Source organism: Pleurodeles waltl, chromosome 3_1 (genome assembly GCF_031143425.1).
Source record: "Pleurodeles waltl isolate 20211129_DDA chromosome 3_1, aPleWal1.hap1.20221129, whole genome shotgun sequence".
Lineage (NCBI taxonomy): Eukaryota > Metazoa > Chordata > Amphibia > Caudata > Salamandridae > Pleurodeles > Pleurodeles waltl.
In genome coordinates, this window is record NC_090440.1 from 629,985,414 (window position 1) to 630,013,120 (window position 27,707).

General features: G+C 42.8%; 1 protein-coding gene across 1 annotated transcript in view; it reads left to right on the top strand.

The window, feature by feature from the left end:
• LOC138284401 (mucin-5B-like) overlaps positions 1–27,707 on the top strand; it is a 1,991,087-nt gene that overhangs the window by 804,568 nt on the left and 1,158,812 nt on the right. The window contains exon 12 of the mRNA XM_069223138.1: positions 4,333–4,473. Within this exon, the coding sequence (XP_069079239.1) occupies positions 4,333–4,473 (141 nt within the window). The remainder of the gene's footprint in view (positions 1–4,332; positions 4,474–27,707) is intronic.

The following is a 27,707-nucleotide window of genomic DNA, read 5'->3' on the forward strand; positions in this document are numbered from 1 at the left end:
CCAGAATACCTCAACAGACGACCCTCCTTCTACACCCTGACCCGGCACCTCCGCTCTGCCGACCTCACCCTCGCAACCGTCCCACGCGTCCACAGAAGTACAACCAGTAGATCATTCTCGCATCTCGCCGCCCAAACGTGGAACACTCTTCCCAGCCACCTGTGCCAGACCAAAGACCTCCTTACCTTCAGGAAACTTCTCAAGACCTGGTTGTTCAAGCAGTAGCAGCACCCTTCTCCCTCCTCAGCGCCTTCAGACCCTCATAGGTGAGTAGTGAGCTTTACAAATTCCTGATTGATTGATTATTGTACGGCACAGCCCAGGCTGCCTCTCCAAATACTGACTCCCTATCAGCTGCCAAAACTCCTAAGGTCGGCCTGCCCCAAACCATCCCGCACTGTTCTTTAAACAGTGTAGGGGAAAGAGCTGTATGATCAGGGGTTGGAGCTCGTTGCTGTTGATTCTCCACAATGAACACATCATCAATTCAATTCAAAAACATTTGTAAACCCACCTCTTACCTTAAGCATTTACTCCTGAAAAACATCAACTAAAAAAATAAGAATGAGCAAATGTTATGATTATCCTTATGATTTAGAGATCAATTTTATTAGGAGTTGAAATGGTCCCAAAAGTTAGAAATGTGTTTCATTTGGAGTTTAAGGTAAGCTTTAGTGTTGGAGTAAGGGTTACTTACAGGGAGAGAATTGCCATGTATTTACATCATTTTGGTATTTGTTACAATCACCACTGAAATGTTAAATGCTGTTATATTCTTCCTTTTTGAACACCTGCTTCATCCTACATCTCATCTAGAGTCAATGTCATCACAGGTCAACAAAGCTGAAGATAAGTAAGGCATTCCATGCCGATCCCCGCAAGTTTTCCAAGCGCTTCACTCAGAGAGTCTGGCAGCTTTCTGCTTCCAAATTCATTGGGTGAAACACCACACCTTTTCTTTTATATCGGTTGGCGGCGTTAAAGGTGGACATTCAAGAATGTATGCTGTGACTTCAACACATCTTTTATTCAAAAAGTGATTTGCTCCAATGTGTATAAAAAATGCAGAGTTGCTCAGCAATATTTATAGTTACGTGAGATAGGAGCATGTGACACAATCAGCCACATGTCCGACATCCCTGACATCAGGATTAATAGTCTCAGCAGCATTTCCTCTGTTTTTATACGAACCAAACTATAGGTTAACCTACATATCATCTTACTGTCTGTTATATGGGTATTGTACTTTTTATATCTTATATTCTGTAGTTCTGTATTACTCTATTACTCTATTATGTGGAACCTATGTATGTCATAACTAAGGGCCTGATTAAGAGCTAGGTGGATGGGTTACTCCATCACAACGGTGGGGGATATCCCGTCTGCAGAAATCTAAATTCCATTATGTTGTTAGGGATTTAAGTTTCGGCAGACGGAATGCCCGTCACCACTGTGATGGAGTAGCCCGTCGTCCAAGTTCTAAATGAGGCCCTAAGTGTGGCCACCAGGTAAGAGACCAGAAGGAGGTATGGGTACCAAACAATACCCATATTTTCTTCCCTATATTAAGTTCAAGCAGTTTCCGGTCAACCCTGAGTTGATAGCCTGTAGGCAGATGCAGAATTATTTCCTTTGTGTCAGTGTCGCCTCTGACAAGTGAGATGACAATTTGTGTGCTGTCAGCATAAGATGTAAAGGAGAAGCCAAAAGATTTTATTAGTTTGGTGATAGAGATGACAAAAACATAGAAAGGTGTTGGGCTAAGTGAAGACCCCTGGAGGACCCTGCAAGGGAGTGAGAAAGGCTGAGAAACAAATTCAACCAATTGGTCTGTTCTCTGCCAAGGAGAAAGGAATTAATCAGTTTCCAGACTGTACCTGTGTCCCCAATATTGGCCAGACGGTCCATCAGCATCCTGTGACTAACAGTGTCAAAGGCTGCTGATAGATCGAGCAGGAAGAGGGCTGCACTGCCACCTTGGTCAAGCAACGCCCTGATCTCTTTGGTGGCCTTAATTAGTGTTGTCTCTGCACTGTGGCAACCTTGGAACCCAAATTGAGTAGAATTCTGGACATTGTTGGATTGGATGTGCTCGACGAATTGTCTGTTCATAATTTTTTCCACAATCGTAGCAGCAAGAAATGGGATAGAAGCTACTAGGAACCATTGGATCAAGAGAGGCTTTTTTTAAGAGAGCAGTCACAGAGGCTTTCTTGCATGTTACAGGGTAGGTGCCCGAAGTGAACATTAGGTGAAAAATGACAGTTAGCTCAGAAGCAGCTGTTTCTGCCACTAGATTAGCAACTCCAGGAGGGCCTCGATCATGCAGGGATCTAGAAGAAGTGACTCTGAGAATTCTTGTGACGTCCTCTACTGATGGCAGAGCAAACTCACTAAGAATATTATATCCTTCCAGCAAGATGGAGCAGGGCGTGTCACTGGCAGATGGTGGAGTAATTGTTGAGAAGCAAATGTAAACTACATCAACCTTTTGAAGGAAACAATTAACCAAGGTGTTGCAAAAAGATTGACTAGTATCCTCTAGGTTCTTTGTTGCATCATTTGTCAGCATGGTGACAGTTGTGATCAGCTCTTTTGTAGAATTCTTCTCTTCTTCTATCTTTATAGCAAAGTGGGTAGTTTTTGCTTTTAAACTGCTAGGCAATTCTTGTATTTAATCTTCTTTTGCTCCCTATATTCCCACCTCCATATAGTTGATCCAATAAGGCTTCTTCTAGGTTGATTACACTTTTATCGAGGTTGCTAGAATTGAACTTTCATGTAAAATATGTGCCAGGTGGCAAAAATATCAGGGCTGGCTGTCTTTCATAGCTGCCAGTGGAAGAGATTGAGAAGAGCAGTGGGCAGTTTTGGGAGTATATGTAATGACCATTTTGGATGCTGTGGAACCTTTTAAGTTTACTGAGGATGAGTGGAAGGAAAATTGTTCAAAAGATAAGTGTCTTTGCAAGGTCAAGAAGTACCTTATAGCTGGCTGGCCTAGTGACAGAACTATGAGCTCTGAATTGCAGTCTTTTGCACAGGTTGCTGCTGAGTTATCGTTAGTTTAGAACATAGTTCTGAGACAGGATGTTTTTGTTCCACCTGTTGAATTGGATTCAAATATTATTTGTATTGCACATAAAGGACATTCGAGCATTACAGAAACTGCCAGGAAGATTAAACAACACTACTGGTAGCCTTGTATTGATAATTAGTTTAAAAACCATAGTTAGTGTGCCTTTGTATAGACCTTCCTCTAATGGACTTGTGGAGAGAGCCAATTGTATGCTCAAAGAAGGTGTGCCAACAGCTGTTGTAAGCAAGTTAAATATGGCAGATTACGCACAACAGAAAGTGTGGAGCTACAGTATCTCCCCTCACTGTACTACAAGAGTTGCTCCTTGTGTTCTTTTTGAGAGGCAAGAGGCCTCTTTCTAGTCTTAATCGAGGGTAGCTGAATAGAAAAGTTGGCAATTCTAGCGGTAACCTGGATTTGGAAAGGGCTTGTGAACAGAGGAGAAACAAACAGTGTGCTGCTAAGAGACACGCTAACAAAGTTTAGTATGCAAACAAACTGAATGTTGTGCCAGGAAACTGGATTTTGATAAAAAAAACATGAAAGTGATGAAAGGGGAGTCTAAATTATCCAAGCCCACTAGAGTTGAAAGGTGACTACGTGCAGTGCTTCTTGAAAACAAAGGGTGGTGGAATTAGAATGTACTTGTGAAACTTAGCAATGAGCAAGCTGAAATCATCAAAAAGAATCTTGATGGACAGAATGGGGGAGAGGAAGATGTGTGTAAAAGAGATTGGTTCCATCTGGATGTTTTAACTGATGGTACTCGTGAGGTACAACCTGAGAGGAATGATGCAGAAGTAAGTGGTATGGGTGAACCTATAATTGTGATGTGGTAGTTGTGGGGACATGTCTAGGAGTGTTAGTGGAAACACATCTAGGAGTGGTAGAATTAGAGCATCTCATGTCAGGTTCAGAGATTATATTAGTTTTTAATGTTATTGGGTTTTATTTTGTATTTTATTTTGTTTTATTTATTGTGTAAGTGTAGATGGTGTTATGTGGGTATTGTAATTTGTATATCTTATGTTATGTAGTTCTATATTGCTGTATTACTGTATTATGTGGAATCTACATATGTTATAACTAAGTGGGTTCCTTGATGGAATAAATGCCTGCAATTTGATGCTTCTGGAGTTTTCCATTCTTTACTTGACTGCATTCTGTAACACTGTCTCATCCACCTCTCAAAGTATGTGTCAGGGGCCAACATGTCTGCACTTTCTGATGTGATTTTTTTGTCTCTCCTGCAGAAAGCGTCATCATAACAAAACCCTCCACCTCATTTGTGGAAGTCACATTGAAGGCCATTGAGGTCCACGTGCTGATACAAATTCAACCCATCTTTCAGGTCTTTATCACTGTGCCCTCATCTTTTAAGGGAAGAACCACTGGTAAGTGAATTTGCCCTTATGTACATGACCTAAGGAAACACGGGCAATAAAGGATCAAAATCAGTAAATCTGTTCAATGAAGTGTACAGAAAGGGGAAGGTAGAAAATTGTGTTATTTATATGCTTGAGGACAAATAATGCAGCACATCATGCACACATAGGCTTTGTTACAAAATGAATCTATTTGTTTTAGAAATTACAGCTATTCCTTTAGGAAGAAACCCATGAAAAAGATACTAATGAAAATTTAATTCACAAAATTTTAATATAAAGACTTGTATGAAATTTGAGAAGTAACCTTTTGGTAAGAACAAGAGTTTGTGCACTCAGTAAAACAAAAGGCTACAACAAGTTATGACTGTCTTTTTATTCTGCACATCACAGCTAGATTTCACATCTGTATGCTGGATGCCAGTGTTGTATTATTATAGTCTATGTGTTTACACATAAGCATGTGCACGTCATGAAAAATAATATTCTACATTACATATCGGATAAAGTATCCCCCGCCGATTATTATAAGGATATTGCAAATCACTGAGCAGTTCTGTGACTGTCTAGAGAAATGAGGCCAAGTTGTTCTATAAAGTCATGGACCTGTTAGGTGACTTTCAATATACTTTTAACATACTGCAGAGGATATTTGAGTCCTTAGAGCACATGGCCACATCACATCACTTAAAAAAAAAAACACAAGTCCTTGGTGTCTTGCTCTTTCATACAAAAGAGATAGCAGGATTTCAGACACTAAGGACAAAAGCTGAATCTTTAGTACAAAGTTGACCATTTAAAAAAGCAGTTAGTATTGTGTTGCAAAAATATATTGCAATTATATATTACTATCAGTTTAATATGTCAGATAAAGAAAATGTGGTAGGCCAGAATGTTTACAAACATGCAGATACATTTTATCTGTCCTATGGTGTGCAGAAAATAAGCATGTTGCCATATTTCCTTTTTAGGTCTTGCCTAACAGCGAAAATGCGCTGTTTGCTGCAAGGGGTATAATTTACAATAAAGGGATTGGAGCCCACCCTTACTTACCATTGGTTTGCTCCATCTTCAGTCTTCAATGCAGCCTTTTGATTGGGCATAATAGGCCATTGCATCAGTTCCGTTCCTTCAGTGAAGCATGGACAAAGTACAAATTAATTAAACCTAAATAGTGGCTGCTAGTAGTGCAAACTTAACACAAAGGTATTGGAGTGCTTAACATGAGCTCCTTTGTGTTTTTTCTTGCTAAGAGAACACAGAAGGTTTTCAGAATGTATAAGCATTGAAAGTTCTGAGAAGGTGAGTGTGGGAAAACGCTATCCAGCAGTTATAGTCATTACTATAAAATATTCCCTTGTACCTGTTGTGGCTAATCTTTTCAGTGGCAATGAGCAGGAGACCATTTTTGACAACCGACCAGAGAGCTGTTCAGCTCGGAGTCTCACAGTTTGCTGTGCTTTTGTGGGACAAACTTGATGGGAAGGCTTCCTTAGCAGTAACACTGGAGGATCATGTGCCAGGCTATTGTAGTGGTCAGACTGCGGCAGTTCATGTTCCAAAGACTTCACAGGCAGCTTGTGATCGTTTTGGATTATGCCCCTGCCTGCATGTGCCTCCCTCTCCCGGTGTGTCCTCGTACGCAGGTTTATGCGCCTGTGACCCCATGCGACCCTCATGTCGCATATTACATCAGTTGCCATGGCATGCGTCTGGGATTTTAGCATGAGGTGTTGCCTGGCAACCCACAAATATTGTAACAAGTGAACCCAGATCATGGTGAATTGCACACCACTATTTAATTGGCAGCTGATCTGTGATGCTCTTAGTAACTGCGTGTTGCATTGCACTTTTTATTGTAAATTTTGCGAGTCAGCGATCTCCAGCAAATCAGTGATTTGCACACCTGGGAGTTTGTTACTTTTTTGACATATTACAAATCCTCAACCAATGGATCAGTGATTCGCACACCAATGTAAAATACCTACCATTTATGGGATCCCCAGCATAGCGGGCAGCGGATTGGTGATTTGCACATCTTGGCATTTATTACTACACTGTATTCATTCTAAACTTTAACCAGCGGATCAGTGATTCACACACCAATGTAATATACCTCATAATTTTGGGGGAGATTATATACCAGTATTTTCTCGCTTACATGTTATCTCAATACATATGAAGTCACTTATGGTGATTCACTCACCCTCAAGTGCATTTATTTTGTCTCTTTCTAGTCTCTTGTAAGTTTAAAACATAGGGATACTGGGATACTTATCATTTTTAGTATTATCTTCCTATAGTTTAGAAAAAACATGCAGCAAAACACTGTTCCTTCCCTTGGTTTGCTTGCAACACCAGGAGTTCCCCAGATGAATGGGAGCAATTTAAAGAAATTTTCAAGGCCTATTTGGAGGCCTTTAAAGGATACATTTTCACTTAAAAACTGAAGTATGCAGTATTTAAAAAATATTCTTTGGGCTCCAAAGGCAGAAAAGTATTGAAACCTTTGCCCAGCATTAGTGTGAGGGGCGAGGGAGATGTTTTAGATTAATATGTTGCTGCCATTAAAACATGGGTTGCTCGTTTTAAGAAAAAGAAAAAATATTATGGAAAGACATACATTTTATGCTAGGCAACAGTTAACACATTAAGCAATATAGTTTTATGTAGGAGCGTTAAGAGTTTTAGTTGCTACTTGTAATTTTGGGGTGTTTGAGGAAGAAATGATAATGGATCAAGATGTGGAAAAAAACAGCAACAAAAAAGAGAACGTATTAACTACTGACAACTTGACCCTTGATAAAGCTGTAGAAATTTGTAGTAGCATGGAACGTACCACTGCTTATATGGAACAAATGTCATTGGGTCTCATGTGCATGCTCTTCAAGGAAAATAATCTTTGAAATATAAAGAAAAGAAAATGGAGGCAAGATAAAAGTAACATAATGTTATAGATGGGGTAGTAGAAATTGCATAGGTATTTCAGTGTCTTGCCCAGCTATTGACAAGAAATGTGCCAAATGTAAGAAAAAAAGGGCATTTTGCAAAAGTATGCAAATCGACTAGCATAAGTAACGACAAAGGTGTCTCTAGACAGATAAATGTTATGGAAAATGTAAGCACTAAAGACAATAGTTCATAATCTGATGAAGATAATGTAGTGTGTTACATACAATCAGCTGAGGAAGAAAATAATCAAAATCAAAAAGTAATGCAAGTAGCGTTACAAGAAGTGAAAAGACCATTTTGCTCTGTGAATGTAGCAAATGTCCTAGTCAACATGATGGCTGATTCTGGTTCATTTTTCACTCTTATTGGAATAAAAGAATGGGCAAGTATTAAGGACATCTATTGTGTGACTTGTAACTGGAATTGTTGGAAATCAAAGACTGGGTAAGTAATGAGTGGCCCAAGAATAAGTCTATAATGCATGTGGATGCTTGTAAGCACATTTTTTCAGAATTAAATCTGGGGAATGGATTAATACTGAGGAAAGAGATACTTTATTTGTAGCTAGTGGGGTGCGTTGAAAAGAACTTGATCTTGCTCATAAATGTCATGTGGGGATGAGAGCCATGAAGAGGAGGATCAGTGACAATTATTGGTGCCCTGGATTGGACAAGGAAGTGGAGCAATTTGTGAGAGGATGTATGGCACGTGCCAATAGTGACAAGTCTCAAATCACTGTACCCAGCCCTATAGAATCAGTTCCCATTCCGGAGAGAGCATGAGCAAAATTGGGGATTGACATAATTGAACTACTTAATTTGCTAAAGGAGAGCTGTAAGTATGTAATATAACTCATTGATTACTTTTCACGTTGGCCTAGGATAAAATGTGTGCGTTCACATGAGACTTCATTGGGTTTCTGCAGTTGGTGTTAATGAGAGAAGGTGCACCTGAGGAAATTGTAATTGACAATGAGGTTCAATTGACATCTGTGTTTGAGTTATTTTTCTCTCAGTTGCGAGTGAGGCACACTAAAACTTCTTTACATCATCATCTCAATAACGGCCTGTTGAGAGGTGTAACGGAGTCATTAAAAACAATATTCAACAATCTATTGCCAATGGGTTAGATTGGATGAAGAAAGTAAAAGAATTGTTGTGGGTGATTCACACTACTCCCAATGCTATCACAGCGGTGTCCCCTTTCACTATTCTCAAAGGGCGGGAATTAACTAGCCCATGGGTGGGTTGTACCATGAAGGAAAGGAACCTGAAGCTGTAAAGGTGAAATTCGACACATCACAAAAGAAGTATACTGAGGTTGAGAAACTGGAAAGGCTTCATACTTCATCCATTAAACTGGGGTATTGGGTCAAAGTTTGCCTTCCTGCTTTTGGAGTCAAGGGTCAATCCAGATTTTCCCAACCTAAGAAAATGGTGAAAGTCAAAGATCATGTGGTGATGTTAGAAGATAATAAATGGTGGAACAGTAATGTAGATAAACAGAATGGTGTTGGCCTTGGAGTCAATGATGTACATGTTGTGAGGCCATCACGTGTCAGGAAGTCTCCCAATAAGTTTAATGATCAAGTGGTATCTAAATATTAACTTTTGCAGTCATTTCAAAGTATAGGTTGTTTTATTAATAATTATCATGTTTTGTTGTGTTAATTTGTACGAGGGGAAAGATGTGTTGGTTTTTGCTGCTAAGAGAATGCGTAAGGTTCTCAGAATGTATATGCATGGAAAGGTTAAGAGAAGATGAGTTTGGGGGAATGTCGAAGGATGTGCCTGTGCTGGTCGGTCATTATCCTGCAGTTTTACTCATTCCAATAAAATATTCCTTCCTACCTGTGGCGGCTCATCTTTTCACTCCATTTACATTATATTAATGTTTTTTTATTTGATTCTTTTATTTTAGGCATGAAGACACATTAAACAATCTTACATTATTGTTTCTTTTTTTTTGCTTAAGCACGGGACGATTAAATGATTTGCTCAGAATCACACTGATACTGAGTGTTGAACCTAACTGCCCATCCAATTTTCCAGCATTTGATGCTTTAAACTGATTGATACACCCAGCCTTTACACTGTCATGGAATACATCACTGCTTCCCTCTGGTTATTCTCTACACTCCCAACTGACAAAAAAATAAGCACTGGCTACTTTACAGCACTTTTTAAATCATCCCTTGACCCATCCTCATCTGACCCCCATTACCAGCCCCACTTGATTACCAAAGCCAATTGTTCGCCCATATATGAGAACTACTGGCTTTGCCTATGCTTGTTACTGATGAGTGATCATTTTTTAAAACTGCAGCTGTAATAGTGCCTTGTGACCAGTCTTAAATGTTGGCTGGAGCCTCTGCAGCAGACACTGTAACATCACAGATTGATTATTAGATAAATAATACACTTGAGCAGCTACATCATTTCCTGATTACATTCAACTGGAGAGATTACAAATTGGCTACAATATGTGGGTTAAAGTGAACCCTGCCATACATTTTAAGCATATATCAAGTCACAGGAGTTCCATGACCCTACAGAGGGTTAAGGCCAAAGACTGAGTTATTTTATAGGATTATCAAACACTGAAAGAGAAAGCATGTTTGCAAACATTGCGAATACAAATACAATCTCTAGTGCAAAATTAAACACATCAAAAAAATGATCTCCTTTCTGCTTGTCACTGTACAGCTAAAAAACTGAGTAGAAGAAGGAAAGACGTGCTTCCTTTTTATCTATTCATATGTTGCTTTAAGTATGCTCCATGACCTGACCTGCCTTTCCTGTCTGCTGCCCTCTCTGGCAGCAGGCATTGTGATGTCAGAATTCAACAGTAATAAGTTATTCCATTTGAGCGGCTATGTATTTTCTTTATAATAGGTCACTGGGTGTATCCCAAGTGCCCTATTATAAAGAGGTTCGAGAGGAGCTTTTATACAGGATTGCAGAATCCTGTCTATTGTATGTCATTGAAAAAAGGGGTGGGAGGACCTAAAACAATGTGACATTTATTAGGTACAATCGTTGTTAAAATAGTTTGATACCCTTCACCAGAGCACATCATGGGTATCATATTGCAACTGGGCTGATAAACTTATAAAAGCATGCTCCCAACAAAATAAGCGTTTAGGAGTTGTAGAAACTGGTAACGTGTAGGGATTTCAACACACTATGAAAGATGTTTCAGAATATTTTACTGTGTTTCTGACTGAAACAGGTTGAAATCTTAACCTATTACTCACAGGAGAACTTTGATGATACTTCTTTATTGATAATAATCTAATTAGGTGATTTAGAGATATGTCAGTTCAATCTCTGTCTATCATTACATCCTATAATTGACTTTTGGTTTAATATTTGGTTTAATATTTAATATTTGAGAATCCAACTCACTGTTTGGGAGTGGAGATGTTTTAGATTTTCTAAAGTGTTGTTCTGCATTTTGAACATTGAGCAACATTTTAAAAGTTGAGTTTACTGTCACTGCAAATGCTGGAAGAGATTGTGACTACAATGCTCTAATGCTGTGCAGATGCAATGACAAAATGGATCCACAAACCTTTTATCTTTATAAATGCTCTGATTCATTGGGCCCACAATGCACTTCTGTCCACACAAATGCTGAAACAGGAGATGCTTGCACAGCATGGAACACAAAGAACTTCTGCCCTTGCATATGTAGAGATAGATTATTGCAACAATGCACTTCTGTCCCAGTTGATGGTGTGACAATCCACAATATAGTTTTGTTCCTGCAGATTCTGATTCCAATTGGACACAGTTTGAACTGGTGTCCCAACAGAAGGTGGAATATATAGTGCAGATAGCTGCACAATGTGACTAGTCTGAAATGGAGCTCCTGTGTTCCTGGAGCTGCTTTGGTTTATCGAGCCTGAAGGGACCCTGAGATGTTTGCTAAAGGGAGTGAATAGCACTGAGGATGGCTGCAAGATTAGAATTGAAGAATGCCATTTGGTGCACAGAAAATCAAACTTGGGCTACTTCCTCCAAACAGAATGGACACTATGATTTGCCAAATAAGGAGCATGCTTGGCCTTCCATATTTCCCTTTCCAAGAAGCCGGGCAGACCACTGGGAGCTGTTAGGGCATCCCAATCAAGATTTGGAAAATGTCTTCTGTGAGGTGAGTTCCTTTCTCAATCATACAAGAGAAAGCATTTAAAAATATATGTTGCATCATAATGCAACTCATTCCTTGATTTTTGGTTGTGCTTATCACCTACTTGTTATTACTTTCTCAGTAAATCTAGAAGGGCTCATGGCAGACCAACTTCATAACCGGTCCAAGACATCTGTTCCCGTAGGTTCTGGGCCAGATTGGACCTACAGTGCACTTCTATCCTCGCAGGTGCAGAAACAGCATTTGCTGAGACAAATCAGACCCACAATGCACTTCTGTCCCACACATGCGGTAACATTTTATGACACTTAGGAATAAAAAGTAAAATGACTGAGAGTGACAGGAAAAGGCAGAGAAAGTCATTGATACAGAGAAAGAATGTGAGTGGCAGATGAATATAGGGAGAAAGACAGGGAGAAAAAAAATGGAGAGAGCAAGACACAAAGAGAAAGACATGGTATCAATTCCAATTAATGGCCACAGGAACACAGGGGCTACTGGACTTCAGCCCTGGGGTCATTTGCTTCTGAATACACAAGATCCATCCTACCATGTCTCTCCAAAACTGGGCAAAGTACAACACTTTTAGCATTTAACTCCCTATGGTAGTGCACAGTCATAGGCTTCTCCCAGAGTATTGTAGAGATGCACAACCTCAGAGTTGAAGGACAACCCAGCAGCACATTAATGGACTGTCTAACCCTCTGCTTAACGTTGATAAAGAAAAGTACTTTAAAACACACAGAAAATGTTAAAGGTACAAATGCTTCACTGGTACTGGGCTAACTGTGCCTGGGCTCATGTGCCCCCTGCTACCTACCTCCTTAGAGTTCTTCCTGTGTAAGTTAGGTTGGTTACCTCCTTCATGGGTTCAAGTTCTTTCTGGGCAGGTATCAAAGCAGTGGTGCAGATTGTGCCTTTGAACTAGTTTCAGTGCTCAATTCAACCAGCATTTCGCAAATGTTCTTACTATTCACAGCAGAGTCACTCAGACCTTCTTGGACGGCTGGTGAGAACCCCTGCATGCATCTGGCTTGCTCCTTCTCGAGTAGGGGACACTCCAGCTCGAGGTTCCCCTGAATTGAGGCCATGACTTAAGCAGGCATTGCCTGGAGTATGTGCAGGCTCTTGTGTGGATGCCAACCTCCGGCTGATGATGAGCCCACTTCAGGGCTACAAGTAAGTAAGTAAGATCGGGATTTTAGAAGTGGGGGTTAGATGTTATAGTCCAACTCAGTAATTGTTCTAAGGCAGAACAAACCCAACATGGGCACAGTTCATTGATGCACCATCTCCCACCACATCTTGATCAACAGACTCCATCAAGTTGGAATCTAAGGAGATACCATTAAATGAATTGCCTCTTACGTCACTGGAAGAACCCTGAGAATCCATAGCCCGCCATTCTCCTCACAACCCGAGAAGATCATCTGCAGCATCCCACAAGGATTGTCACTCAGCCCCATCCTCTGCAACAAGTACATGACCCCTTTGGCCAACACCATCAGATCAAAGAGACTCAACATCATCTCCTATGCTGATGATACCCAGCTCATCCTCTTGCTGTCAGAAGACCCCTCCAACAACAGAGCCAACTTCCACAGATGTATGATGAATGTTGCCGACTGGATGAAGGACAACTGTCTCAAGCTCAACATGGACAGGACTGAAGTCCTCATCTGTGGGAACAATACCTCACCATGGATTGACACTCGGTGGCCTGCTGAACTCGGCCCTTCCCCTGACAGACTACGCCTGCATCCTCGGTAACATCTTGGACAGCAAGTTATCTATGCAGAAGCAGGTAAAGCAGTCGCAACTGCCTTCTTTAACACCTTACTCATGCTTCATGAGGTTGTCAGGTAGCTCACAATCAGCACCAGAAGGACTGTCACTCAAGCCTTCATCACCTGCAGGCTGAATTGCAGTAACACTCTTTACATAGGAATCTATGCATGCCTCCTGAAGAGACTACAGACATTACAAAACTCAGTGGAAGACTCATCCTTGACATTCAAAGACAGACTCACATCACCACCACATCGCAAAAAGATACACTGGCTGCCCATTCAAAAGAGATGCCAGTTCAAGATGCTGATCCATGCATACAAAGCCCTGCACAATGAACGACCAGCATACATCAACAAGCAAATTACCTTTCGCCAGCAAACTAGATTCCTATGAACAGCCTCCCTCTTCCTCCCAGACACCCCTAAACCTATTGATCCAACAATGGAGGACGCTCCTTCTCTCACCTGAGAGCAAAAAGCATGGAACAACCTTTCCCTGCAGCGCAGAAATGTTGCTTCTTTTTGGGAACTCAGTAAAGGACTCAAGAGATGGCTGTTCAAATGAACAGAGAACCCCCAACCCCTTGAGGCTCTCACTGGTGATTTGAGGTACTTTTTAATACTGATTGATTGATTGATTGATGCAGTGGAAAACTCCAATTGAGCACATTTTTCTGTTACTTCAGTATAATTTACTTGGAAACAGATCTTTATTGTACAGTTCACTAGGGCACACCTTGTTGAGTCAGTGCCACAGCCTGCATGGGCGCAGTTCCTTTACGCAGCACGACAGTCTGCTGAGGCACTTATTTTTTATGTGATACACAATGTGCTTGGTCACAATTCACTGATGCAGTGGCACAGTCCACTTGTTCTGGAGTTCCTAACTGTTAGTGCTGATCCAGAGACACTCAGCTCATTTTCATTTGAGGACACAAATTACTTTACTTAGACTTCCTGTTCAATCGAACCCTCACATCACCATGGTCAAGATGCTTTTGGCTGTCCCTAAACTGTCACATTTCTGGCAGTGTTAATAGGCTTCTTTCCATCTTTCAGCAGTCGGGGTGGCTTCAAGCATTGTGGTCCAGGGACAGCTTTTTCCTTCCTAGCAAGACTCCAGGTGACCTCACTCTTTTTCTCTCTCTCGGTCTCACTCTCTGTCTCATCACCATCTCTCTCTCTCTTGCTCTCACCCTTTCTCTCTCTCTCACTCTCTCACTTTCTCTCTTTCTCTCTCTTTCTTCCTCCTCTGGGAAGCTGGCTATCTGGCTGGCATCAGCTCTGGTTGCACAGGAAGAGCTACAGAGTAACTTTGATAGATTGATAGCAGACAACGGACGTTTATTCTCTATCTGTGCTTTCAGAATCCATTTGGGGTGTTTCAAGTCTTTTCTCCAGGCACTTCTCCAGACACATCCTGTTTGTGTAGTGATGCACCTCACAGCAGGGTAGTCTCCACCCTGGAGTACTCAAAACAGCAATACAAACAGTTTTGAACTTTCTGCACCTGGCACACTGAACAGTGATCTGAAAAGAGACAAAATGCTGCTCTCATGTAAAGGACGCTTCTCACTCTAAACAACAGACACTGCACATCCTCAGAGCAAAAGTATCTAATCAGATTGCCAAACTAGTCCTTTCTCCTCTTTCATCAATTCAGTTCCTATGTCTCCTCTCTCTATCTTCAAGAATTTCAGCAATGCACTTCCACTGTCTGAGAAAATGACCTCACTTGCAGAGGAACAGTCCAGGGACAACCACAATTGACCCCACAGGACTGCAATACTCTGGTTCATCTTACACACGATGCATGTACCACACTTGGGATGTGAACTGATCTGGGTTGGAGAAGAACAAGAAAACTTTACACAAGTTTTCCAGTATGCTTCCTCTCCAGCGACACACATATAAAACTCTGGTCAAAACTACAGATTCACAAAACACATTACGCCACACAGGTAAACCCCATGATGGGAATGGTGTCCACTGTCAACCAAATGGAAGCACGCTTAATGTGCTCCTCTAAGTCGAAGAACAGGTCTAAATCCTCACTCATATCAAGGGACAGGCCCAGGTCTTCCTACACAAACTGGACTAGTATGAGACTGGAGTCAAAATAAAAAAAATCAGTTTACCAGATACTTACAGTTGGGCGCTCAAGGCAGGGAACATGGCTTTGCACAATGCAGGGGACATTCCTGTCTCAAAATAGTTAGAGAGAATGAAAGACATAGTGAGACAGAGAGAGAGAAACAGTGAGAGTGAGACAGCAAGAAAAGAGAAACATAAAGAAAAACAGCAAGACACAAAAAAGGCAGGGAGAACCAGAGAAAGTTACAGACAGAGAATGAGACAAAGAGAAATATGGAGGAAGAAAAACAGAGAAGGAAAGGCGAGGCAACAACAGAGAGAGATGCAATACTTTGGGAGAACATGCAGTAGCGGAGCAGGGCAGTAGAGCACATACCTGTTTCCTGGGCGGAGCGGCGATGCCTGAAAGTGAAGGCATTTTTTCTCCCATTTGCGGGCTGCCGGTGTGTGCAGGGAGAACACAGGAAATTGCTCCAGTGGCGTGGGCGGCAGCTGGAGTGGTGCATTGGAGCCGCGCAGCCCTGGAGCTATGATGAACACACCAAGGGGCAGCACGTATTCTCCTTTGGGGAAACAGGGGCAGCGGCAGCACAAGCAAGTCTGCCGGCATGGCTGGAAAGACACCCAGGGAGGAGGTGAGTAAGGCTGAGGAGGTGGCCGGTAAAACAACGGTAAGACATAGCGGAGGGGATTGTGGCTTACCCACCCCAGGACTCTGGAAGGAGGCGGTCTTGGGTGAGAGGAGCCCAGCAGGAGGCAGAAAGGGAGCTCTGAATCAGGAAAGGCAGGAAAAGCTAATGGTGAGCTTGTATGTAGCAACAGGAACAATGTCAAGAAGAAAAGTGTAATAAATAAACATAAAGTCAAAAGTAAAGTTAAACCTCCCTTGAGGTCTTATTTTAAGGTTAGACCATAGATTACAGTGCTCACGTCTGGCCAGGCAAAGACTATTCATTAAAAACAGGTAATGGAGGTCCCTAGTCCACAAAAGGGTGGTCAGAATAATGGCAACACCGTAGTAGTAGAGAGTGGTGTATTTCTGCCTCCTCAGGTTAATGGGCGTACTGAGGATTTGCATATAAGAATTGGGGACACCCCTCTCTTGCAGAGGAATAGCGAGGAGTTTGTTCCCGTGCAAGCTGTTGACTCGCAGTTTTAATTCCCTCAGGTTCAGACTATATCGGGGTCCAAAACTTCTATCAGCCCTAGCTCCATTTAAGGCTCCTCAGTCGAGACTATGATTCTCGCCATTTCGGAAGATATAAAAAAAGGCTTTGCAATTTCCGAGACAAACCAGGGAGAGATAACGGAGGTCTGTGAGTTATTAGAGAGGAAGCTTGACCTTCTGACGGCGAGAACTCAAGCTTTGGAAGACTGTGGGAGCAATGAAAGAAGAATTGAGATTACATAAGGAAGAGACTCAGGCATTGAAAGGGAGGGAGCAGGAGCTACAAAACAGATTAGAACAGTTGGAAAATAGCTCACGAAGAAATAACCAGAGATTGTTGAAGGTACCGGAAGGAGTGGAAGGGGAGAATTTGAAGTCTTTTGTGGTTTCTCTTATCAAATATGCAGTTATGTTAGAGGAAAACAAAGAAGAGATTGAAAGGGATAATCAGAGGATCCATAGAGATCTCTTTAAGAGGAGGCCTAATAGTAGCAAACCCCAGAAAATCTTGATACATTTTCAAACCTATGAGCTGAAAGAGAAAATTCTGTGCAAAGCACTAGGATGTCACTTTTGATATCAGGTTGGACTTATCTAGGTCCACTATTGACAAGCAGTGGGAGCTGGGGTGACGTTTGGACAAATTCAAGAGCCTAGGGGCATCAGCACAGCTAAGGTTCCCTGCCTTTCTCTGAGTATGTATAACAATAAAATGTACAATATAAGGAATCACAACGGAGCAGAAGAGCTGATGGCAGTAATCAAGAGTGGGCTTGCCGAACACCAGTGAAGGGTTTTAATAGGGCGTGACTGATTACACCCAGGAACATAGGAGCGCTCTAAAAATTGGGCTAACACCGGTCCTTAAATTAGGGGGGGTTCTCCATGGGATGGGAGGAGAAGGAGGGTGCTGAGGGGTCACTGGGTGGGGAGCATATGGAGAAAATAGAAAAAAGCCTTGTTCACCTCGGTCAGTTTTCTAACCCGCCATAGTGATAGCTAGTAGTGGTAGCCGCCAGGGGCCCAGAGGTACTGTCTTCCAAATTCTTTCAAGGAATGTTAATGGTCTGAGAAGTATGGGGAGAAGAGATAGGGTACTACAATATTTAAGGGACTCACCAGCACAAATATTGATCCTGCAAGAGACTAAGGGGCATATGTACGAAAGATTTTTCCCATAGACACAGAATGGGTAAAATCCTTTGGTACATCTGGCCCTAATTTAGCAAGAAATGAGTGTGTAAAGTTATTTAAGACACAAAGGTGGGTCCAAACGTGTATCTGTACTGAACATATTTTATACACTAAAGGTGTGGCTATATTATTTAAACAGAAAGCCAACATAGTAGTCTTAGACACAAGATCAGCTTCAGCAGGACGTTGGGTTATAGTTAAAGTACAAGTTGGTGGTAAGGAAATTACATTGGTAGATTTTTATGGTCTGAATAATAACAACATAGAACCACTTAGACTGATGTTTTCACAGTTATCTGAGTTCTCTGATCCAATTATGATGGCGGGAGACTTTAATGTTGTTTTACATAACAAGCTAGATAGGTCACACAAATGTAAATCCTTAGGAACACCAAAGTCTCAGCAATATTTGAAGGGGATGATGAAGGAGTTTGGCATGTGTGATTTATGGCGACAGAGAGTTGGGAACAAAAAGGATTTCTTTTTTTTTAATAAAAAGTATAGGCACACCTCCCGCATAGACTACTTTTTGCTAGACAAGAGCCTGGGAGATCTTGTGGATAACTTAGTATATCTACTGGGTCATTTATCAGATCATGCAGCTGTTTTGTTAGAAATTACTTTCATTCAGGAGACAAGTAGTAAAAGATGGACATTAGATTGCTCATTACTAGTAGATGATGGGGTTGTATCTCAATTATGCAGGGAGACAGAGGACTTCTTTAAAGTTAATGTGGGGTCTGCCCGTTACCAGTAGTTTGGGATACCTTTAAAGCAGTCATAAGAGGGAGGATTATGATCATATCTAGCTATAAAAATAAGCAATTTGGGAACAAAGTAAGCTACTTAGAACAGGAAATGTCCAGGTATAAGCGCCGGTTGGTGGAGATAGGTGAAAATGAGGCCCTGAGGAATAACTTGGATAAATTGAAACAACAGTTGGAAGATGTGCAACAAGTTAGAACCACAAAAAGATGGGAAGAAAGTAAGTTGGCCCACTTTGAATATGGCGAAAATGCAGGGAAGTTGTAAGTTTGGAAGAGTACATCAAACCAAGTATGGAATTATATTAAAGAAATCGAAGTGGACCAGTCAGAAGAGAGAGTAATGAATAGCAAATCCATAAAGGTGTCCTTTCAAAAGATTTTTACTCAACTTTACACAGAAGAGTTAGAGGTGGGAGAGGAAAAGGTAGATGATTGGTTGGGGCCGGTCATACTCCCTAGTATCACACAGCGGGAGCAGGCACTCCTGAATAGACCTATTACTTCAGAAGAGATAAGAAGAGTTTTAAATGGGAGCGGGGGGGAGCTCCTGCTCCAGATGGTATTCCAGTGGAATTATATAATGTGTTGGGGAACTCAATTATTCCAGCCCTGGCAGAACTGTTTGGAAGGATTTTTGAAAGTGGAACCTATATACCAACTTCATGAAATGAGGCAATTATTACATTAATCTTAAAACCAGATAAGAATACGGCAAAATTTGCATCATATAGACCCATATTATTGTTGAATAGTGATTATAAACTATTTGCCAAAATGTTAGCGGATAGGTTAATCAGGGTAGTGAATAACCTGATCAGAAAGGTTTTTCTAGAGGAAGATTCTTGCACAAATTTACTTTTAATCTGATTGGGGCAATAGATTTAGCTACTTCCTTTGAAACCCCTTTGGTGATTCCTACCATATATGCAATGAAAGCTTTCTATCGGGTCAGTTGGAACTATTTGAAATCAATCCTGAGACGTAATCTGGGAGATAACTTTTGCAGGGTCATTGTTCAGATTTATAAATCTCCCTCGGCTAGGGTACTAGTAAATGGAAATCTCACAGCATCCTTTTTGGTCACTAGAGGTACTAGGCAGGGCTGCCCCCTGTCTCCCATGTTGTTTAGTTTGTATATACAACCATTGGCCAAAAAAATCAGGTAGAATTAGATAATTTCTCCTTTTAGTTGCAAAAGCCTGGTGAAAAAGGTAGCTTTATACGTGGATGAACTTCTTGTATATACTGATGAGTTATCAACAGCTCTCCCTGCAGTATTAGACATAGCAGAGAAATGTGGCAGACTATCAGGATGCCGGGTGAATGCTGAAAAGACAGAAATAATGTCCTGGAACCTGAAGGAAAACTCGTCTCATGGAAAGAAAGAAGAGAGGTACTCAGGTATAATAGACATATGATATTGAGCATCTGCCAGAGAGTAATCAAAAAAAGCTGTTGGTGGAATGTAATGGGATAATGCAAAGATGGGCACACCTTCCCCTGACTATACTTGAAAGAGTCAACTTGGTTAAAATGGTAATCTTACCCATGTGGAATTTTTTGATTTTTACTATCCCTCTTACAATGCATTAAGGATACTTGGGTACAATTCAGCAGGCCATAAATGCCTTCATATGGAGGTCGAAGGGCCCAAGGATATCCTGGAAAAAGTAGCGCAGAAGGAGGGAGAAGGGAGGTTTGGCTTTGCAGGATCTAAGTTACTACACTTGGGCATTTCAACTTAAAAATTCAAGGATGTTATTCGCATATCCATACTCCACAGTGATCGGTGTAATGTATAAGGCCATGGTTATGACTGTTAGAGGGGCATCAAAACACTTTTTACACAAATTTGGAGACCCCAAGTTTTTCAAAAAGGTCAAATTGAAGACATTGCAAGATCTCGCAAGTGTTGGTACCCGTTAAGGCTAGCAGCGATAGCAAACTACTACAGTTGAAATACTCCCATCTGGGAATCCCCGGGAACACCAGAATGTTTGAAAGATGTTCTTGTCCTGCCAATTAAAAAGGCAGGAATAGGAGTGTGGGGGGACCTTTTCTGTGAAGGAATCTTGCTGTCATGGGAGGAGCTAATGGAGTAAACAGGGGGATCCTTGTCCAGGCTGAACCTTTTGCAGATAAAAGAATGGTCACAGGGGGTAAAGGGGTGTCTGGGTTCAGTAAACATTTTAGAAGCTAGCCTTCCTGTGCTTTCCTCTGTTCCAAAAAAGATTGCGGTGTGGTATTGGGAAATCATGGAAGGATTAGATGGAGACTTTAATCTGCCTACAGACCTTAGGGGGGACCTTATATCAAGGGAGATGGTGCATAGATAGCGGAACATATCTTTGTCAACTTTGTTTGAAGTAGTAAAAGCTGCTTCACTAAGGAGAAAACAACTCTTCTCTATACATGGAGCTTATATTTTGCCTGATGAGCTTTCCAAAATAAAAAGGAGAGGTAGTGAAATGCTAAAGGGCAACAGATGTTCATATATTTTTGGAGTGTCCGGGCATCTATTTATTTTGGAAGGAAGTATGTAGCACTATTTTTGATATGCTATGGTGGGAAATTACAGTATCCCTCCCCTTGATAATATTTGGGCAGTCACATGAATTGGAACTGTGGGGCAGAAAAGGAAGTGGAGGTAGGAGAAATTTCTTGTTTTATGCTATCCTAGTGGCTAAAAGAGAAGTTTGCAGAAGATGGATGTCCGGGTTCCCCCAAACATATACGGATTGGCTTAACGCTCTTTTTCATACCTCAAAAATAGATTTGGAAGCAGGAGGCTTTAGGAAGAAAAAAAGAGAATCTTTGGGCTCCTCTGGCAGAATGGAGCGGTAATTAAAGAGGCAAATTTAGATCTGGTTTGGAAGTAGGTGTCCTATGGTAAAACCTAGGTGTAAGGAAGCCCAGATGTCCAATGATTATACACCTTTCTCCAGTGGTTTTTCCTCCATGGGGAAGGTCATATGAGAGCTAAAAGGAGCCCCCTGGCATGGGCCATCTCTGTTCCTTGAGAGGGTGCAACAGTTTACCCAGGGCATTGGGGTTCCAGGAGATCCTTATGGACTGCAGCATTTCTTTTGCCACCCATAAGGAGCTCAGACAAACCCTTCCACAGGCCAGCCATTGCAGCCTGCGTGAAATAGTGCACACATTATTTCACAGCCATTTTCACTGCAATTAAGTAACTTATAAGTCACCTATATGTCTAACCTTCATTTACTAAAGGTTAGGTGCAAAGTTACTAAGTGTGAGGGTACCCTTGCACTAGCAAAGGTGCCCCAACATAGTTCAGGGCCAATTCCCGGAACTTTGTGAGGGCGGGGACGCCATTACATGCGTCCACTACGTGTAGGTCAATACCTATGTGTGCTTCACAATGGTAACTCCGAATATGGCCATGTAAGGTGTCTAAGATCATGGAATTGCCCCCCCATTCCAAATCTGGTATTGGGGAGCCAATTCCATGCATCCTAGGTGCTCCACCATGGACCCCCAGTACTGCCAAACCAGCTCTCTGAGGCTTGCACTGCAGCTACAGCTGCTGCCGCCTCACAGACAGGGTTCTGCCCTCCTGGAGTCTGAGCAGCTCAGCCCCAGGAAGGCAGAACAAAGCATTTCCTTTGGGAGCAGGGTGTTACAACCTCTTCCTTTGGAAATAGGTGTTACAGGCTGGGGTGGGTTAGTCTCCCCAGCCTCTAGAAATGCGTTGAAGGGCACAGATGGTGCCTTCCTTGCATAAGCCAGTCTATACTGGTTCAGGGACCCCCAGTACAACTGGACAAAGGAAAGAGGAGTGACCACTCCCCTGTCCGTCACCACCCCAGGGGTGGTGCCCAGAGCTCCTCCAGTGTGGCCCAGACTTCAGCCATCTTGTTTTCCAAGGTGTGGGGACACTCTGTAGGCCTCTCAGTGGCCTGTGCCAGCAGGTGACATGAGAGACCCCTCCTGATAGGTCCATAACTGATAAGGTAGCCAGTCCCCCTCTCAGGCCTACTTAGGGTCTCTCCTGTGGGTTTCTATTCTGATTCCAGCAGGAATCCTCTGCAACTACTACTTCATCCTCTGATCTCGGATCAACCGCAGACTGCTCCAGGAACTGCTGTAACAGCAACAAAGTATTGAGAAGGGCTACGTTTCCTCTGCAACTTCAGCTCCAGCCAGCAACTGCAACAGTTCCACAGTGTGCATGCTCTGAGGACTCCCTGTCTTCATCCTGCACCAGAAGGACCGAAGAAATCTCCTGTGAAGAGATGGAGTCACTTCCCTGCTCATGCAGGCACCTTCTAAATCGAAGACCGGTTCTCTTGGACTCCTTTCCTGGCGACGAGCGTGCTCCTTGGAACACAGGTGTTGGAACCCTTCGACACAGACTGTCCTGAGGTCCTGCTGTCCCAATTTGAAGGAGGTAAGACCTTGCCTAGCCCGAGAACAATAGTACCCCTGTTCACCATGTCTTCTTTACCTCCTGAGGCCTCTGTGCACTATTTGCAAAATTCCTTTGGGCACAGCCTGGCCCAGGTCCCCAGCACTCTATCCTGCGATGCTCAATTCATTGAGCTGTTCTCTGCTGGCATAGGAACTTCCTTTGTAGTGCTGCACCAACTGCAATTTGCACCTCCTTTGTCCCTATGTCCTGGGACTCCCGTGGGTGCTGTCTGGTGCCCTGAGGGCTCTCTAAAGCGCTGAGAGCCCTCTCTTTCTCCTCATACTGAGCTGAGGCTCTCAGATCCCTCCTGGGGCCAGATAGCACCATTTTGACGCAAAACTTGACTTTGCCGGAACCAAGGCTTGTTGGAGAAATCCAGTGCCAAAACTTGCCTGCATCCAACTTCCCTTTGTGGGACATCCAGTGCATCATGCAGGAACCCGCTGACATCTTCCTTGGGTGCATTTCTACAGTCATCGTCCAAAAGGGGATTCTTCTTTTGCAACCTCTTCTGGGTTGGCAGGGGCTCATGTCCTTCCTGGAACTTCTTCTGACTTCTGGACTTAGTCTCCTTCCTTTGCAGGTCTTCAAGTCCAGGAATCCACCATTTGTTGTTTGCAGTCTTGCTTGGTTCTTGCAATAACTCTAATCACGACTTGAGGTGTGTCCTAAGGAAACTTGCAGCACTTTACTTCTACTTTTTCTGGGATCTGGGGTGGGGTAATTTACTTACCTTTACTGTATTCTTAATCTCCCAGCGATTCTCTACAAACTACACTTGTTTAGGGGGGAATTTGTGGTTTGCATTCCACTTTCTTAGTATATAGTTTGTGTTGCCCCTAGATCTATTTTCTCCCATTGCATTCTATAGCATTTCCTATCGTTTGCACTATCCTATGTCTAATTACTTGCCTTATTTTGGTGTCTAGTGTATATATTGTGTATACATCTTACCTCCAGAAGGAGTATTGCCTCTAAGATATTTTTGGTATTGTGTCACCCAAATAAACTACTTGTATTTTTGGTAACACAAGAAAAGCTTGCTCCAATACTTAGAGATATACATAGTATATGCCTAGAAGTAATTTCTAACTTTCTAAAAAGTTCTTTTAACTTAGCAAATGTTTTACAAAGTTTTTTAAAGTGTTCTTCTTGTCTCTAAAAAGTTAGCTCTTAGTCTACTAACTTTTTACTCACTTTCCTAAATGTTTTCTTTTTCAATATGTCTTCTGTAGAAGCTACCCCTAGAGTTCTGAAAACAACCTATGGGAATCTTAACTTTAAAAGTTTGAGGCGTCTCTGTATTGAAAGAAGTTTAGGGATTGGGAAGAACCCCAATAAGGAGTTCCTCTTAAATCTTCTCCTAAAAGATGACCAGGGACTAAGCACTGGTCAAGATCAGACAGAGGGGGGAGTAGAGGAAGATTCCAACTAGGCAGGCTCAGAGAAGCACACTGATAATCCTGGGGAGGGTCCTTCCACTGATGTGTCTGTTAATAGGCCCCTTAGTATAACTGGGAATGGGAAGGGTTCACACACTAGTAGAGCTCCCTTCACACATAGAGGCCAGGTCACTAGGGTGGCTCAAGTTAGGAACAAATTAGCCTCTGCAAATTCCAATGTTACATCTGTCTCAGAAGTATCCCGCAATTCTAACCCTGAGGACCAATCCCTAAATAGGGAACTCAGAAAGCTGAGGTTAGAGGATGTTAGACTGAGGCTATAGCAGCAACAGTTGGCGTCAGACAGGGAATCCCTGGCTGTGGAAAAGGAAAGACAGGGTTTGGGGTTAGTTCCCCATGGTGGCAGCAGCAGTTTTATGAATTCTAATGTTAGGGAACCCTCATATGATTCCAGAAATCTGCATACAGTTGCCCCTCCTTACAAGGATGGAGATGACATATACAGGTGATTTACTGCACATGAGCGGGCCTGTAAAGTTCAGAGGGTCCCTCAAGTTCAGTGGGCTGCTATCCTGTGGCTATCTTTCTCTGGCAAGGGGAGAGACAGACTCCTTATTGTCAGGAATGATGATGCAGATAACTACCACATTCTCAAAAGTGTACTCTTAGATGGTCTGGGCTTAACCACTTAACAGTACAGGATAAAATTCAGACAGACCAGAAAGGAGTCATCACAGGATTGACAGATTTTGTAGACTGTTCAGGGAAGGCCCTAGAAGGTTGGTTAAATGGTAGTAAGGTGACTGACTAGAAAGCCTATATAACTGAATTCTGAGAGAGCATACATTGAATAATTGTGTGTCTGATGTGTTGCATCACTACCTTGTGGACTCAGATCTGACCTCTCCCCAAGAATTGGGAAAGAAGGCAGACAAATGGGTCATAACAAGGGTGAACAGAAAAGTTCATACAGGGGTGACAAAGACAGCAAGAAGGAGGATGGTAAATCTCATGACAAGGGTGGGGACAAAGATAAAAAATCTTCTGAGTCTTCATCAGGTCCACACAAATCCTCTGGGGGTGGTGTGCACAAATCCTCTTCTCACAATAACAAAAAGTCATGCTGTTATCTCTGTAAAACCAAAGGTCATTGGGCAACTGATCTCCATTGTCCAAAAAGAAACACACAACCTCCCACCACCACACCCCCTACTGCTTCCACTCGTGCCCCTAGTAATAGCAGTACTGATAGGAAGAACACTACTAATAGCCAGTCAATGGGTGTAGATGGGCTCACCATTGGTAATGTAGTGGGGGTTGGTCTAGTTAGGGAGATCACGGAGGCTGTTTTAGTCTCTGATGGTTGCATTGACCTTGCCACCTTAGTTGCTTGTTTTCTTAATGTGGATAAGTAGAAGCAACTTCCCCTGATAAATGGTGTTCAGGTTGAGGCCTACAGGGACACAGGTCACTATGGTAATGGAGAAACTTGTTGCCCCTGAGCAGCACCTACATGGTCATCAGTACCAAGTGACAGACGCCCATAGCAACACTGTTAGCCACCCCTTGGCTGTTGTGAATCTCAACTGGGGGGGTTACTGGTCCAAAGAAAGTTGTGGTAGCCACTGACTTACCTGTAGAATGTATGCTAGGCAATGATTTAGAGACTTCAGCTTGGGCTGAGGTGGAGTTGGAGGCTCATGCAGCAATGCTGGGCATTCCTGGGCATATCTTTGCTCTTAGTAGGGCTCAGGCCAAGAAGCAAAGAGGACAGGGAAACATGGATCCTGGAACAATGGATCAAGAGCTCCCAAAAACTAGGGGTAGGAAGGGCAAACCCTTGTCCACTATCCCTCCCTCTCCAGATGATTCCCCTTTCGAGGAAGAGGAATCATCTCCCTGTGCACAACCTACACCAGAGGAGCTGGAAGCTGATACAGCTGAGATTTTGGGTGCAGGGGGTCCTTCGAGGGAGGAACTGAGTGTGTCACAACAGACCTGTCCCACACTAGAGCAAGCTGTCAAACAGCAGAATAATATGGTTTGTGTAGGAAGGTAGCCTCTTTCTAGCCTTGTTACCTCCACTTTTGACCTATTTGTGAGCAAATGTCAGGGTGTTTTTACTGTCTCACTGGGATTCTGCTAACCAGGACCCCAGTGCTCATAGTGGAAACCCTATTTGTCAGTGTGTTTTATATGTCTCACTGGGATCCTGCTAGCCAGGACCCCAGTGCTCATAGTTTGTGGCCTGAATATGTTCCCTGTGTGGTGCCTAACGGTGTCACTGAGGCTCTGCTAACCAGACCCTCGGTGCTTAGGCTCTCTCTGTCTTTAAAATTGTCACTGCAGGATAGTGCCCATTTTTACCAATTCTGATTGGCACACTGGAACACCCTTATAATTCCCTAGTATATGGTACCTAGGTACCCAGGGTATTGGGGTTCCAGGAGATCCCTATAGGATGCAGCATTTCTTTTGCCACCCATGGAGAGCTCAGACCATCCTTACACAGGACTGCCACTACAGCCTGAGTGAAATACCATCCATGTTATTTCACAGCCAATTTACACTGCACTTAAGTAACTTATAAGTCACCTATATGTCTAACCCTCACCTAGAGAAGGTTAGGTGCAAAGTTACTAAGTGTGAGGGAACCCTAGCACTAGCCAAGGTGCCCCCACATAGTTCAGGGCAATTTCCCTGGACTTTGTGTGTGCAGGGACGCCATTACAAGCATGCACTACATATAGGTTAATACCTACATGTAGCTTCACAATGGTAACTCCGAATATGGCCATGTAACATGTCTAAGATCATGGAATTGTCCCCCAAGCAAAATCTGGTATTGGGTTGCCGATCCCCTGCATCCCCGGGGCTCCAGCATGGACCCCGGCTACTGCCAAACAGCTCTCTGGGGTTTTCACTGCAGTTACCGCTGCTACCAACCCACAGAGAGGCTTCTGCCCTCCTGTGGTCTAGGCAGCCCAGTCCCAGGAAGGCAGAGCAAAGAATTTCCTCTGAGAGAGGGTGTTACGCCCTCTCCCTTTGGAAATAGGTGTTAAGGGCTGGGGAGGAGTAGCCTCCCCTAGCCTCTGAAAATGCTTTGAAGGGCACAGAAGGTGCCCTCCTTGCATAGGCCAGTCTACACCGGTTCAGGGATCCCCCTGCCCCTGCTTTAGTGTGAAACTGGACAAAGGAAAGGGGAGTGACCACTCCCCTGTCCATCATCATCCTAGGGGTGGTGCCCAGAGCTCCTCCAGTGTGTCCCAGACTTCTGCTATCTTG